Consider the following 16,672-nt stretch of genomic DNA (forward strand, 5'->3'; position numbering starts at 1 on the left):
CTATGGGTCAGTATCGACTCGATGGCACCTAACAACAAAAACAACAAATATGGCCCATGGGCTGCACGTTCCCTACCCCTGCTTAGAGGGTAAGTCTGAGGGAGAAAGATGAGGCTTTCGGCTCCCAATAAGATGTACAGCCTCAGAAACCCTATACAGGGTTGCTGTGAGTTCAAACCAACTCAATGGCACCAAACAACAACTTTACAACATCAATCATACAGACATTCCATTCCACATATACCCACCCACACCTACACACTACATACACATATCCTACACACCTCACACACATCCCATACTACACATACACACATGAATACATACATACAAGAAGGCTTCAAAAAAGAAGAGAATTGAAAGGAGACGTTTTTCCATGAATTTTCTGAAACTCCCTCATATCTCAGATACCACCCACTATATATATATACACACACACACACCCTACATACTACATACACACCTCACACATACATACTACACACAAACACTCCACACACATTCATCTTTGCCCAACTCCTGACAGAACCCACAGCCCAGACCAGGTGAGCAAGACCCCACACCTTTTCTGACCTCAGTTTCCAATCTGTAAAATGGTAACATTGTACTTGATGCAGTTTTGAAACAATTACAGAGATTCTGCATAGGGTTTCCAAGGAGCAGCTGGGAAGTTTGAACCACTGACCTTGTGGTTCAACCCAACCCTGTGGTCCAGTGCTTTATCCCATAGTGCCAGGCCTTCTAAGGATGCTGCTCAGTTATAAATGATATATGCTCTTGTCAGCAGCTGTGATACAGATACTGACTCACGGTGAGCCCACATACAACGGGATGGGACCATTGTGATCCACAGAGTCTCCAGGGGCTGATTTCAGGGAAGTTGATCACCAGGCCTTTCTTCCTGGTCCCTTTAAGTCTGGAAGCGCCACTGAAATCTTGTTCAGCATCATAGCAATGCACAAGTCTCCAGTGACAAGAGAGGGGCTGGGAGGTGGCTGTGCATGAGAGGCGTAGGTAGGGAATAGGTAAAACATTTAGCACACATTTGGTTTGGAGCGAGAGCTACTTAAACATTAGTGAGACGTAAGGGGTGGGGGAAGATCCTGCCCACCGTCATTCTTGTATCCTTCCATCCTCTCTTCTCTTCCACCTCTCTCCCCCTCCTCTGATCCCAACCCTCTGAGAAGGTATGCCTGTGTTTTCAAAGACCAACAATTTCTTGATGGGCTAAAGACGCAGCAATGATTTATATGTGCTTATGAGGGGTCCTACCAAAACTATGGGAAATTAAATACATTCCAGGTACCAAAACACGGCAGATGTGGGAGGAGAGGGGAGGGGAGGACCTACCTTGCATCCTGCTCAAAGAACCAAAGGTGACAGAAAACAGAGGGGCAGGTCACAGGGGGTCTCTCGGGATGGAGCTCTCTGCTGGGACTGGGCTGGGAGCTGCTTTTCAAAGCATTCTCCACAAAGGGCTGGAAGATGTGTACCCCAGAGATTCCTGGTTTGCTGATCACTGCAGCCCAAGAGCTCATGAATATTTAATAACCACTATCATGTTTCAGGGAGTCCTGGTGCGGAGCTGCGAGCTAATGCGCTGGACTGCAAAGTCAGTTTGAACTGCAAGGTCAGCGGTTCAAGCTCACCAGTTGCTTCTCGGAAACCCTATACAAGGTTGCTATGGGTCAGAACCGACTCGACGGCACTTAACAACAACATCAGTTTTTAGGGAGACCACAGTGGAGCACTGTGGTCTAATATGCTGGATTGCAAAGTTGGATTGAACTGCAAGGTCGACAGTTCAAGCTCATTAGTCGCTCCTCGGAAACCCTATACAAGGTTGCTATGGGTCTGAACCAACTCAACAGCACTTAACAACAGTATCATCACTTTTCAGGGAGTCCTGGTGTGGCGCTACAGGGTAATACGCAGGACTGCAAGGTCAATTTGAACCACAATTTGGTCGTTCAAACTTACCAGCCACTCCTTGGAAACCCAATACAGGGTTGCTATGGGTCGGAACTAACTCAACGGCATTTAACAACAACCTCGCTTTTCAGAAAACTTGTTTTCTAAGCGCTTTATGTATCACACAACCATTTTCCTTAACAAGGTTAGGAAGCTCGGTTACCATACCCATTTTCCAGATGGGGAAACTAAGGCCCTGAAACATTAAGTCACTTGTCCAAGGCTGCACAGCCAGAAAACAGCAGAACCTGGTTCAAACACAGTCAGGATTCAGAGCTCAGGACTGTGTAATGATGTCACTGCAACTGCCGCTGCCACTACCCGCATGTGACACCCTGGTCATGTGCCAGGTCCCAGCGAAGGGGTTTCCATACCCAGTTAGGCTGCAGTTAGTACTCCTACTGCCCTCACCTTACAGGAGGGGAACGTGAAGTTCCGAGAGAGACTTGCCCACAGTCACGCAGCAAGGACCCAATAGAGACAGGCTGGCTGGTGGAGAAACTAGAAGGCAGGATGGAATACGGGCTTAGCGTTTCCCAAGCTCTCCTGCCTTCACCTTTGGGGTTCACAATGATTATTTAATGAAAGCGGATCCCCAGCTCCCCAGCACATTCCCAGGGTCAGGTTCTGTGGTAAGCAAGCACTCTGCATCTTTGGGTCCATGAGTCCTTGAATCACTCCTATGCATGGGGGGGGGGCATTAGCAGAGGGAGAAACTGAGGCTTGGAGGGGTCAAAGCCTCCGTGAGAAAAGGTTCCTTTCTTCTCTACATTCAAACTTCTGCTCTGGTACCCTCTGCTCAGCCAGGCCTTTCCTGACCCGCTTACAAATCATTATGCGCTTGCCCAAGGCCACCCTAAGCAGGCAGTTCCTGATATGGAATTTGTGCCTGAGATGTCCCACATGTATGGAATTAGAGACACCAGACAGCCCAATCCGAGGAATGTTCTACGACGTGTTATCATGGGCTGCCTTTGAGTCGATTCCGACTCCTGGAGACCTCGTGTGTGCAGAGCAGAACCATGCTTCCTTAGAGTTTTGAATAGTTAAAATTTTTTGGAAGCAGACCAGAAGTCAGGTCTTTCTTCCGAGGTGCCTCTAGGTGGAGTCAAACCACAGACCACTGGGTAATTTCACTTAGCATCCGGTTTACAGTGTTTGCTCCCGCTGTAGCATATTTGAGAACAAGGATTTTGTCTGTCGCTGTGAGATCTGCAAAGCCTAAGTCAGCCCCTGACATACAGCAGGTGGTGCTGTTACTGTCGTTAATGCCGTCAAAATCAGTTCCAACTCAACACAACCCCATATACGGTTCCCAAGGAGCAGCTGATGGATTTAAACTGCTGACCTTGTGGCTCACAATCCAGGAGTCCAGACAAGTAGGTGGCCAATATTTAGTCACCGAAGTTGCCAAGACCCAGCCCTCTACCACAGCCCTTGATGGTCCACTTGGTCCAGCCTCCTTGGCAGTGGGAGCCTGGGTTCCAACCTTTGTCTTACTTCATGACCTCAGGTCAATCCGCCCCTCGGGTCCCCTCAAGGAGACATGGGGTAGGGGTGGGGGTGGGGAGGGCCTGACTTCAGGGACTACGAAGCAGAAGAGTCACATGCCCAGCCCCGGCCGGCACCTTGAGGTTGTGCCCATCGAAGGGCAGAGAGCCGCTGACGAGAGTGTACAGGATGACTCCGAGGCTCCAAATATCCACTTCTGGCCCATCGTACTTCTTGCCCTGAAACAACTCCGGGGCGGCATACGGCGGGCTCCCGCAGAACGTGTCCAGCTTCGAGCCGAGCGTGAACTCATTGCTGAAGCCGAAGTCGGCAATCTTGATGTTGGCCTCGGCGTCCAGCAAGAGGTTCTCAGCCTGAGAGGAAAGAGAAGGCAGAGGATGGGACTGGTGGCCGAAGCCCACCAGTGGGGTCTGAGCTGGCCCACCTGGACTCTCTTGATCCTGCCTCTTTGGACAGGAATTTGCTGCTTTGTGCGGTGCCTCAGTTTCCTCCTCAATGCCGACTCAAGGCAACCTCACATAAATCACAGTAGGAAGATGGGTGCTCGGCTGGGCTTTTAAGGGCTAATTTTTCAGAAGTAGATGGCCAAGTCTTTCTTCCAAGACGCTACTACTAGGTGGACACAAAGCCCAACCTTTCTGCTAGTAGCTAAATTCATTAACTACACTTCTCCATGAATTCCTCCTCTTTACCCATAAGTCCTGGTGTGGCGCTGTGGGTTAATGCATCAGACTGCAAAGCCGTTTGAACTGCAAGGTCGGCGGTTCAAGCTCACCAGCTGCTCCTTGGAAACCCTATACAGGGTCGCTATGGGTCGGAATCGACTTGACGGCACTTGACAACAACAACCCATAAGTCCACTGTCATCAGGTCAATTCCTACTCATAGTGACCCTATAGGACAAAGCAGAACTGCCCCATGGAGTTTCTAAGGCTGGTCAGGTTTGTGGAAGCAGACTGCAACCTCTTTCTCCCATGGAGTGGTTGGTGGATTTGAACTACCTAACTTCCAGTTAGCAGCCCAATGCTTAACCCACAGTGCCACCAGGACTCCTCCCTCCTCATCCACAGACAAAAGACAACCTCACAGGGTCATCTGAGGATTAACTGAGTTAACCCGTACAAAATGCCTAGACTATTCCATACCCCGGCAGTGCTACGTTGGCTACAATCTTTGCACTTCAGTTTATCCAGCAGACCCAGAGTAAAGAAAACCAATCTTCTCCTTTCGTTCACCAGCTGTGGGTCGTATCGTTTAGAAGACCGGCCGCCTAATGTGGGGTTCAGAGTATGGTTTGGGGCAGAACCCCTGCGTCAAGATCCAGCTTCACTAGACACTCGCGGTGTGACTTTGGGTGGGTTCCCAGACCTCTCTGTGCCTCCATTTCCCTGTGTGTAAACTGAGGAGCATCATAGCACCGAGCTCATAGGCTGTTAGGGGATCAAGTGTCCAGTGTTCCACATAGCACCTGGAACACAGTCAGCGTTCAATATGTGTTTCACATGGGTATCACAGTTTTGTCTGTTTCCATGGCGCGTTTTTGCAAATCGAGACAAAGGGAGGCTTATAAAGGTCACCTCAGGCCCACAGCAAGAGCGTGGCTAAGTCAGGCTCCACGCCAGGCCTGTCATTTCCAAGCTGGAGTGGGAAGATACTGATAGGAGTCTGTCTCTTGTAGCCTTTTGACTACATAAGACGCACCAGTCCTTCAAAATGTCACCCTGTCCCATGGTCCTCCCTAGTTCTAATCACCTCTGGTCCCCTCATGGTTCTCCCTGCCTCCACACATATTTCTGTATCACTCCTAGTCCCTGCCACAGCAAAGGGACCAAATACACAAAGACACACTTCAGCTAGAGCTTCCGCAAACCTGAATGTAACGACACTTCTGTAGTTCAGGAGTTAGACCCCTCTCAGCATTCGAGGCTCCACAGTCCAGCCCCAACCTCAGGTCTGGGTGGATGGGTTCCCTTGGCTGGATTCCTCTGGGGCAGCCACTTGTCAAGTGCCATCGAGTTGATTCTGACCCTTAGCAACCCTGTATAGGGTTTCCGAGGTGCAGCTGGTGAGCTTGAACCGCTGACCTTGCAGTTCAAAACGGCTTTGCAGTCTGATGCATTAACCCACAGCACCACACCAGGATTCCCATGGGGCAGCAACTTGCTCCCCCCCCCCAGCCAAAATTCAGTTTAGCCACTTCCAAGACCCTCCACCAGGGGGCATCCTGCCTCTAGAATAATCTTCAAACAGAAGGTAAAGACTGCACCCCAGCGCAGGGGAGGTAAGTGCAGAGTGAATATTTAGAAACTTCTAGAACAATCTGACAGTGACACTTTAAGCCTTTTGAATAACGTTAGAACTTGTATTTGCTATGACTATTTTCCATGACATTTCCCCATAATTCTTCCCCGCACTCCCACCCTGCAATTCATTTGTGAACATCTTTTTTTAAATGTTGCAAAGTGAGTCTGGTGGCATAGTGTGTTACATGTTGGGCTGCTAACCACAAGGTCAACAGTTCAAATTCACCAGCCGCTCCTCGGGAGAAAAATGAGGCTTTCGACTTCCGTAAAGATTTACAGCCTCAGAAACCCATCTCCTCTGGACTCCTGTCACCCTTTTTATTTTACAGAAAAGTACCTGTCCACCATAAGGAGCTCTGGTAGCATAGTGGTTACGAATCAGGCTGTGAGCTGCAAGGTCAGCAGTTTGAAACTACCAGCTGCTCCGCGGGAGAAAGATGAGGCTTTCTGCTCCCGTAAGGATTTACAGCCTCGGAAACCCTGTTCAGGGTCGCTATGGGTCGGAACCGACTCGACGGCACTTCACAACAAACAACAACACCTGTCCACCATGGGTTGGAATATAAGCACAATAAAACAAGCCTGGGTCTTCATCAGAGACAGGTTGAGAAGCACGTCCATCTGGCCCTTAAGCAAAGGAGCTGTAAGCACATAGCAAGTGCTCAAGAAGTGACAATCCAATCTGATTTGAGCCAAGTGTTTACCTCTTGGGTCTAAGAAAAGTCCTGAGAGGTATGGTTATCCCCAGGTGGGAGGCGTGTGTGTGGGGGGGAGCCCAGATCACCAGATGAGATCCCCCAAAAAGTGCCTGGCTGAGCTCTAACTTCAGTGGCTCCTTATTTTGGATACCTGTTGATACCTGCTGGCATAGTTGGTAAGGTGCTCGGCTGTCAAATGACAGGGAGGTGGTTTCGAACTCACCAGTTGCTCAGTGGGAAAAAGATGGGGCAGTAGCTTCTATGCAGATGGGTCTTGGAAGTCTATGGAACAGATCTATTCTGTCTTTGGGGTCACTACGAGACTGTGAGTCAGAACTGACTCGACACCCAGTGAGTTTCGTTTGGGTCTGTGTTCTCTAAAAACCTGTACTATAAATTCTCACCTCTGTTCCTGGGAAGGAGTCCTGGTGTGGCGCTGTGGGATAAGCATTTGACCACAAGGTCGGTGGTTCAAACTCACCGACTGCCCCTCAGAAACCCTATACAGGGTTGCTATGAGTTGGGACCGACTCGACGGCACTTAACAACAACAACATACCTGTGGGGTGAAGCCTGGTGGCATAGAGAAGCTAAGTACTGGGGTGCTAACCACAGGGTTAGCAGTTTTAATCCATGAGCTGCTCTGAGGGAGAAAGATGAGGTTGTCTGTCCCCTTAAAGACCGACGTCCTCGGAAACCCTAAGGAGCAGTTCTAACCTGTCCTATGGGGTCATTCGGAGGCCTGGGGTGGCGCTGCGGGTTAATGGGCCAGACTGCAAAGCCGTTTGAATTGCAAAGTCGGTGGTTCAAGCTCACCAGCTGCTCCTCGGAAACCCTACACAGGGTCGCTATGGGTCGGAATCAACTCCATGGCACTTAATAACAACAACATAGGGTCATCATGAATCAGAATCGACTCAATAGCAGTGGCTACAACGAATGATAGACTATCATTCGAGAACAGGATTTTCTTTGTTACATGAATGAAGCTTTATCAGTGTAATGTGGGTTTAAAGCCAATCACTTTTGAGGTATAAAAAGAACGGATCAGGCACAAAGAAGCAAGGAGAGGTGGGGGAAGACTGATACCAGGCCACAAGAAGATTACCAAGGAACAAAAGCTGAAAGGAGATGAGGACCTTCCCCAGAGCCAACAGAGAGAGTGTTCCCTTAGAGCCAGCGCCTTGAATTTACTCTTGTAACATCCTATACTATGAGAGCCCTGGTGTGGTGCTGCAGGATAAGCACTGAACTGCTCGCTAACTGCAAGGTCAACGGTTAAACCCACTAGCTGTTCCTTGGAAACCCTATCCAGAGTCACTATGAGTTGGAACCAATTCGAGGCACTTAATGACAATTAATAGCAGGAGTCTAACCACACGGATATCAGTTCAAATCCACCAGCTGCCATCTCAGAAACCCTATACAGAATCACTGTGATTCAGAACCAACTCAAAGGCACTTAACAGCAAACACGCAGTGTGAGGGAACATGCTTCCGTCGGTTAAAGCCCTTACACGCTGTGGTATTTCTGGTATAGACACCCCTCAAACACCTCAAGTTCCAGGGCTCCTGTGAGTTAAAGACTCTGAAGGTGGCAGGACCCTAGTGCTGCTCTACAATTTAAATGCCCAAGGATTCTGGAATGTTCTAAAGCCCCAGACACCAAGGGCCCAAAGGCTCTGAGAACGAGCAGCTCTTTATTCACACCCAATGGCCTTGTCTGATACCCATGTAACAGTTCAGACCATTCCAGGACACTCTGTGTCTGTCCCCCTTTGCTCACGCCTCCTGTCCCCACCCCTACTTCCCACGCCTCACCCCACCCCACCCCCAGTCTGCTGGCCTTGCTTTTGCCACAAAAGCTTGGGAAAATCTGAGGACTCTGGGGGCGGGAAATGGCAGGGAACTGAGGGGAGGTGTGGGGGTCTGTGGGTCCCTCAGGTCACCGTGGGGCAGGAGACTTACCTTCAGGTCCCTGTGTACAATGTTTTTCTGGTGACAATAGTGCACAGCCGATACAATCTGGGGGTGGGGGAGGGGAAGGAAGGGAAAGAAAGCCAGTTTGACTGGTGGCCCTCAGATCCCTCAGGGACCCCAGAAATCCACTCATAACGGAACTCCTCAGGCACAGCACAGGCCCAAACTCCAAAGGCCTCCACCCCACCCCATCTCCAATTCAGTCACAGCAGAGACACTTCAGGGGCCCCGCATGTCACCCCATGGACCTTAGGACTGGCTCTCTCTTGGCCTTTTTACATCAGCAAACTCAGTGACGTAGCCCCAACATGTCAGTACCTCCTGTCAGGGCAGGTGACAGTCCCAGGTGGGCACCTTCCCACCCACCTTCAACACCCAGGCCTCCCCCTGCTACCTGGGCACCTTCAGGCCCTCAAACCCACCAACCTGCAGATCCGCACCTGGGCTGCCTTCCATACACCTGGGCACCCTGAGTCCCTCTTGCCCATACACCTGCATACCCTCCTACCCACCAACCTAGGTACCCGCACCTGGGCTTCCTCCCACCGTGTGACTTACCCACCTGACTCCCTCCCACCGTCTTAGCCCCCTGGACACTCCACTGGCATGGTTTAACCCACATGGACTTACACCCCCTACATGTGCCACCTCCCCATATGCTGGGCTGCCACATACCCTCTTACCTGGGCACCCACTCACCCTGCCCTCCCACCAGCTCCTGATCTTCACTCCTACACACCATCCAGGCACCTGTGAGCCTCCACATCCACATATGCCCCCACACACCCGAAACCTGGGCCCCTTGGTGCCTAAGCATTCTCCTGCCATCCACCCAGCCGTGCAGACATCCAACCCTGCATCCTCCCCACCATCCCGACTTAAGCCAGCCCAGACCCACGCTCACCTCTCAGACCCTCACCCCCAGGTACAGAGAACACCTTCAACCCTACCCTTGACTCTGACCTGTCGGAACTTGGCTCGAGCTTCTTTCTCCTTCATGCGGCCATGTGACACGAGGTAGTCAAACACTTCTCCTGCAGGGCAAAGGTCATGAGGGTCAAGTCAGGGCATGGGGGCGCAGGGCAGGGGCACAGAAGTTGGGGGGGGGGGCCTCACCGGCACTTGCGTATTCCATCACCAGGTACAGCGTTTTCTCAGTTTCGATGACTTCGAAGAGCTTCACTGTAATCAGTGGCAGGAGGTGAGGCAGGCAGGCACTGCAGCCACTCAGTGACTCTGCAGTTATGCCAACCACAGCACCTCCCCACCCACCTCAAGAACCCTCACAGTGGCTGGCTCCTGACCGGTGGCAAAAATTTCCAAACACCTCGGCCCCTGCCCCACACACCTTTACTGTGTTCTCGCTCACTACAACGTCAGCTCTATGAGGCCAGGGATTTGAACCTCTTCTGTTCCCACTGTTCCCAGCCCCTAGAAGCCACGCAATTACTATTTACTGATTACGGAACGAGGAAGCAATACTAGAGCCACATCCAAAAACACAAACACAAACACAAACCATCGCTGGGAGTGGTTTCTGACTCACAGCGATCCTACAGGTCGGAGTAGAAGTAACTGCCCGTTAGGGTTTCCAAGGCTATATAATCTTTCAGGAGTCCTGGTGGCTCTGCAGGATAAGCACTGGACTGCTAACCACAAGGTCAACGGCTCAAACCCAGCAGCCACTCCTCAAGGTGAAGTTCTCTGCTCTAGGCAAGATTGGCAATCTCAGTAACCCTGCACCGGGTTGCTTCGGCTACTGTTATAGTTTAGTGCCGCTGAGACGGTTCCGACTCATAGCAACCCTGTAAAGAGTTTCCAAGGAGCAGCTGGTGGGTTTGAACTGCAGACCTTGCAGTTAGCAGGCTGGTGCTTATCCTACGGCGTCACACCAGGTCCCTACAGGGTCACTAAGAGTCAGAATGGACTCAATGACAATGTTTTTGGTTTGAGTGTATGTGTTTGAAGAATTTTTAAGGAAGCCGACTGTCTCAGCTTTCCCCCAAAGAGCAGCTGATGGGTTTGAACTGAAGACCTTGCAGTTAGCAGCTGAATGCCTAACCACTGTGCCATCTGGGCTCTTCCCTTCAGCCACATCCAGGCCAGGCTAACTCTACTGTCCCCCACTCAGTGAAGACGCCTCTCTTCCCCTCTGCCTAACAGGAACAGCGATGATACTGATGACCACAAGACCAGGTGGACAGTATGCTGTTCTAGATACCAGACTCACAGTGACCCTCCGCACACCAGAAGGAGACACTGCCTGGGCCTCCACTATCCTCACAGCTGTCGCTGTTTGAGCCCACTGTTACAGCCACTATGTCAATCCAGCTGGTAGAAGGTCTTCCTCTTTCTCCAGTCTACTCGACGGAGCCAAATCGCATCCCTTAGCCCTGCATGCATGACCTTTCTCAATCCTCACCATGACTTTGAAGTAGGCCCTCTGAGCTCCAGCTCTCCAGGCTCAGAGAGGTTAAGTGGCTTACCCAAGGTCACACAGCCAGTAAGCAGAGATGACACTATGAGAAACCAGATCTCTCTAATTATACTAACTGCCAGCCACCCTACCCCTGAGGACTCTCCTTTCTCCAAGTACCCCAGCTGATGGTGGTCTGCCTTGGCGCCCACTCCCTTTCCCTCCTCACCGATGTTGGGGTGGTTTAGGCCCTTCATGATGCGAACTTCTCGGAACAGCTGGGTGTGGCCAGAGAGGAAGACAAACAGGGCTGGGTGAGACTGGGTGGTTGGGGAACCCTCTTACTCACACACCTGGGCCCCCTCCCACCTTCTTACACACCTGGAGGCCCACAGGCCTTGTTACTCACCCACCCTCTTATCTCCACACCTGGGCATGAGCAGGAGGGATTGGGCGGGTCACCCAGCTGGCCCAGGGACCTGGTCCCCTCCCGCCCTCTCCCTGGGCCTCACCTTCTGCAGGCTGCTGGGGTTCAGCTGGGTTTTGTCAATGATTTTGATGGCAACCTGGAGGCAGAGGGAGAGAGAAGAAGGGTCAATGGTTTAGAAAAGGCCTCCTAGCTCAGACCATTCACTCTCTCTCAAAAAGAGTGCCCTCAAGCCCAGCTAGTCTTAGAGGATGGACTTTGGTGGAGGTGGGAGGCACAGGATCTACATGCTGTTCCCTGTCTCTGCTATGACCCCTTCTTCTATAGGGAAACATCCCCCTATTCCACAGTGGGGCCTGCGAGTATGTGAGGACGTCTCAGATCATGCATCTAGCATCTATTTGTTCTTAATACACAAACGATGGAGCTGGAAATAAAGACTGTAACAAGCCCTCGCTACATGTAGCGCTGTAGGATAAGCACTGGACTGCTAACTGCAAGGTAGGTGGTTCAAACCCACCAGCCGCACCTTAGGAACCCATTGCAGGGTCATTATGAGTTGTAATTGACTTGACAGCACTTAACTACAACAACACTATGTGCCCGGCCCTGGACTACACGCTTCACCCAAAGAACACTGAGTCCTGGAACCATGCGATGTTTGCCAGGATCATTCCTGTCTTACAAACAGAGAAACTGAGGCACAGAGCATTTCACCACTTGGCCATGGCTCCATGGCTAGTAAGCAGTGAGCCAGGATTTGCACTCAGGCGTCTGGTAAGAGTCTACCTCTCCAACGCCAAATGCTTTTTTTTTTAAAAAAACAACAAAACAAAACAGGTTTTTGAGAGCATATTACCATTAACTGCAGAGGGAAAAATTGGGATATTACTAAACTCTCCTTCCATTCACACTACAGTTGAGTGGAGTTTTATTTTAATTACACTGAGTGATCACCATACTTTTTTCAGCAGTAAGAGGCCTCAAGTCTCTAAGGGGCTCTGGTGCCGCAGCAGTTACAGCGCAGGGCTGCAAGCCAAAAGGTTGGTTTGAAGACACCAGCTGCTCCAAGGGGAAAAGGTATAGCAGTCTGCTACTGTGCTGATTCACAGCCTGGGAAACCCTCTGGGCTGGCCCACTTTGTCCCACTGGCTGCGGGGAGTCAGAATCAATTCAATGGCAGTGAGTTTTGATTTTTCATCTTTTAAGAGGCCACAAAAAGTCTCAATCCAACCCTGAAAAACAAGTTATTACTGAGTTGACTTCGATGCATGGTGACCTCCCCAAGTGTGTCAGAGGAGAACTGTGCTCCAACGGGGCTCCAATGGTTCGTTTTGCAGAAAGTAAGCACCAGTTCTTTCTTATGAGGCTCCTCTAAGTGGACCTGGGAGTGCGATGGCTCCAGGCAATAAGCGCTGGACTGCGAACCACAAGGTCAGCAGTTTGAGCACACCAGCTTCTCCGCAGGAGAAAGATGAGGCTTTCTGCTTCTGTGAAGGTTTAAAGTCTCGGAAGCTTTATCTTATACACGGTTGCTATGAATCGGAACTGACTTGCCAGCACTTAACAACTGGGTAGATTGGAAACTCCATTCTTCCGGTTACAAGCTGAGCACAGTAACTGTCTGCCTCTCCCAGGGACTCCTCAATCAGACCTAGGTTTCTAGTTTTTGCAAACGGTTTTGGGACAATGCCCTTAAAATCCCCACATTAAAGAATTCTTCCCCTGGGAGGCCAACTCTGTTAAAAACCAATCCTCTTAGAAACCCCTGGAATCATAAAAAAAAAAAAAAATCCACATATGGGAAACAACATGTTCTTTGTGGGGGAGAGGGGTCCTTTAGCTTTCTGCATATTCACACGAATGGGTTTTTAATTTTGTCAAACGCTTTTTATGCCAGTATCAAGACGATCAGATGGCTTTTTCTCTCCTTTAATCTGCGAACATGGCAAAGTACATGAATAAATTGGCAAATGGGAAAGAATTTTGCATTCCTGGGATAAACCCAGCTTCGTCACCATACATCTTTCTTCACCAATTTGCCAGATTCTACTTGCTGAAGTTCTGTTTTAAGAATTTTGTATCTAAGTTCTTGAGTAAGATTGGCCTGTAATTTTGTTGCTCTCCTGGTCAAACAAGCACATCACATCTTTTTAGTGTCTGGATGAATTGACATACATTTTAAAGTTTGGTAGAATCGGCCCATAAAACCATTGGGGCCAAGTGTCTTTTGTGTGAATCACGTAGCAGAAGAGTCCGTCTAACACAGGACAAATGGCTCCAGTCACTTTGCTCTAAGGCTGAAAAGGACTACAGAGGAAACAGAAAATCACCCACTATATTTTTTTTAAGTGTGAGTGAAACGCATCCCATCTGGGTTACAAGGTCTGAATGGGTCCCTTCTTTCAAAATCTTTCCATACTTCTCAATACATATGCCCAACCAAGAAAGGGAGTTCAGGGCAGTAGGGATGTAATTGAGAATTCAAGGCCATTAAACCTGGTGAGTTCTCATCAACAGCATGGGAAGATTTGGTGGAACCAAGGGCCATCATTAAAATTGGGGGATGGTCCAGGGTCGGACTTCTGGTGTGGCGCTGTATGATCAGCATTGGACTGTGAACTACAAGGTCGGCAGTTCAAACCCACCAACTCCTCTTCGGAAACACTATACAGAATTGTTATGAATCAGAACCAGCTGGAAGGTATTTAACAACAATAACACGTGGCACTGGAGGACTCTCCTAACAACGTCAGGGATGCCTGAAATGGGCACTCTTTTGAAGAGACAGCTCTGGAACCATCCCAAATGTTCCATTCTGTCCCAGAGAGAGTCAAGAACTTGTCTGAGGTCCCAAAGCAAACTGAGGCCTGAGCTAGGTCTCCAGCTCTGGGAAACAAGCCCCGTCTGCATCCCCACACTCACCTCCCGGCCAGTGAGGATGTGCCGAGCCAGCTTGACTTTGGCAAAGTTGCCCTTCCCAATGGTCCTTAGCAGGCGGTAATTGCCCACATGGGGCTGCTCCTCCGGACAGGAAGCAATGGAGTTCCGGCAGCGGGCACCCAGGGAGCGGCTGGACCAGGATGGCCCTTTGTCAGAGGAGCGGCCACTGCCCAAGGTGCCATGCTGGATGGGGGGAAAGCAGAATGTGAGGTGGAGGCCAGCGTTCTGCTGGGCCACTTAACTCCAGCCCTGGACGCTGGTCCTTCGTAGACATTTTCTAATCCAGATCATGGAGGACCATGATGCCGGGGGTCCCCCATTATCTATCCTCAAGTTGTCTTTAAGAATAAACATATGTGGGTACAAAGACCAATGGAGGCCTCTTTACTGCTCCCTCGGCCAGTCTACTTGCAACTTCCTGTTCTAATGACTACATTCTCTCCACAAGATTCTCCTCCAAACCAGGCTGCTCTCAACCCCAGTAGTGACCTCAATTTGGGCTCAATGCTCCACCCCACCCCCACCTGTCTTCACACTCTACCCCAACCCCCACCTGTCCCCAACACTCTACCCTACCTCCACCTGTCCCCAACCATCAGCTGTCTCCACACCCCACCCTAACACCACCTGTCCCCCACACTCTACCCCAAGTACCACCTGTTCCCCACACTCCACCCCGCCCCCACCTGTCTCCCACACTCTACCCCAACCATCACCTGTCCCCACACCCCATCACTGTGATCACCTGTCGTCACACTCCATCCCTACCACCACCTGTCCCCATACCCCACACCACTGTTCCTACCAGCCACCAAGTCAACCACCACCTGTCCCCACATTCACCACATCCACATCCACCGCTCCCAACATTCAATCCATCACTGCTCTATTCTGTTCCCCAAATTCTAGTCCCAACCCAAAGTCAGTATTGTATTCCCAATTTGCTCCTAGCTTTTCATCCTAAACCCTATTCCAAACACCATTATTTCCAACAGAACTTTCCAAATCTCCCTCTGTCCTAAGTACCCACTCCAGCCCTTGTCCCCCTCCTGCTGTAAGAGACACTTACAGGATACACTGTAGCCCTGACCCACTGTCTCCCACACCATTGGTCCTATCTGTCCCCAATGACATTCTGTTCCTACTGTCCTGTCCCTCCGCAGCTTCTCTCCCCTGCAGGTCATCAGCCTGCTCCTAGCTGCCCTGTCCTGACTGTGAGTCCCAGGGATGACATCGCCCTTTCAGTGCTGAGGCCCAGGGTGTGGGCAAAAGCAGGGGGACAAAAGGAACTGAGGGTCAGAGGTGGCCAGGTGGCCCTGAGCACCCTGGTCTGCCTCCCTGCCAGGACACGTGTAAGGAATGCAAACCACATGCTACAATTTGCAAGCCTCCCAACAACCCTGGAGAACAGGTGCAGCTACCACCCCATTTTATAGGTAGGAGAAAGGCAGTCACCTGTCCAAGGTCACACAGGTGGAGGGGAGCAGATGGCACCTGGGGGGCTGAGGTTCTTCACTTCTCCCCCTACCCTCATGCTGCCTTAAGCCCCCATATCACTGTCACCCTTTCGAGGCAGCATTTGCTATGGGCCACACTCAAAGCCCACAGCAGTCCAGCAAGGGACACATCTGCAACCCCATACTCCAGAGTGGAAGGCCGAGGCTCGAGCATTTCAATCACAGGTAGCAGAGCAGGATGTCCCCTACAACTGGGTGACAGCAACCACCATTGCTCAAGTCTCCCGTGGGGGTCCAATGATCGCCCCATCCTGCAGAGAGGACCCCAGGCAGATGAGACACTTTGCCCAAGGTCAAAGGGAAGGTGGAGCAGAGCAGGGAGTCAAACCCAGGCATGCTAGCATGGCTCCAATGAGCTCCCTTCTCGGCAGAGCTCACAATCCCAGGCCTCCTCCCAGGGCCGGTGGGAAGGCAAGTGGAGATTCTGGCCCTGATAAAGCTGCCCATCTCCGCTGAGACGCCAGGTGGCACCTGGGGACCCACCTGGTGGTGCTCTGGCACCCCACTGCAAGAAGTGCAGGGGGCAGTGGGTGATAAAGCCCCCAGGGGCTGGGGGTGGGAGGCAGCACCACCAGCTGCCTGGCTGGCACCCCAACACTACTGGGCCTGTTGCTAAGGAACCTCTGGAGAGGGAGAAGCTGGGTGCTAGGGGCCCTAAAACCTGGTGTAGGGGAGCATGACCCCACATAGCTATTGTCATAGTAACCAAGTGGCAGAGGAGGGGTCTTCAAGGAGAACCTCAGATTCTAAAGACTCTTCCCCCATGACAGAAAAGCAAGTCTTCGACAAGATTTGGGGAGAGGAAAAAGGGGTGAGCTGTGCTCAAAGCCACCCCCTGCACCAATCTGAGCCATAAAAGGAGAAAGAAGTCTTTATAAGCCCAGTTTACAGATGAGGAAAGTGAG

The 16,672-nt window shown here is 51.0% G+C and overlaps 1 protein-coding gene across 2 annotated transcripts in view; it reads right to left on the reverse strand.

Annotated features, from left to right (window-relative positions):
- Positions 1–16,672, reverse strand: part of MARK4 (MAP/microtubule affinity-regulating kinase 4) — a 43,593-nt gene that overhangs the window by 24,390 nt on the left and 2,531 nt on the right. For both annotated transcript variants that reach the window (XM_006871341.1, XM_006871342.1), the window contains exons 2-8: positions 14,233–14,433; positions 11,393–11,446; positions 11,110–11,158; positions 9,581–9,646; positions 9,428–9,498; positions 8,453–8,509; positions 3,600–3,836 (exon numbers count right to left, since the gene is read on the reverse strand). In XM_006871341.1, the coding sequence (XP_006871403.1) occupies positions 3,600–3,836; positions 8,453–8,509; positions 9,428–9,498; positions 9,581–9,646; positions 11,110–11,158; positions 11,393–11,446; positions 14,233–14,433 (735 nt within the window). The remainder of the gene's footprint in view (positions 1–3,599; positions 3,837–8,452; positions 8,510–9,427; positions 9,499–9,580; positions 9,647–11,109; positions 11,159–11,392; positions 11,447–14,232; positions 14,434–16,672) is intronic.

Source organism: Chrysochloris asiatica, unplaced genomic scaffold (assembly GCF_000296735.1).
Source record: "Chrysochloris asiatica unplaced genomic scaffold, ChrAsi1.0 scaffold00168, whole genome shotgun sequence".
Lineage (NCBI taxonomy): Eukaryota > Metazoa > Chordata > Mammalia > Afrosoricida > Chrysochloridae > Chrysochloris > Chrysochloris asiatica.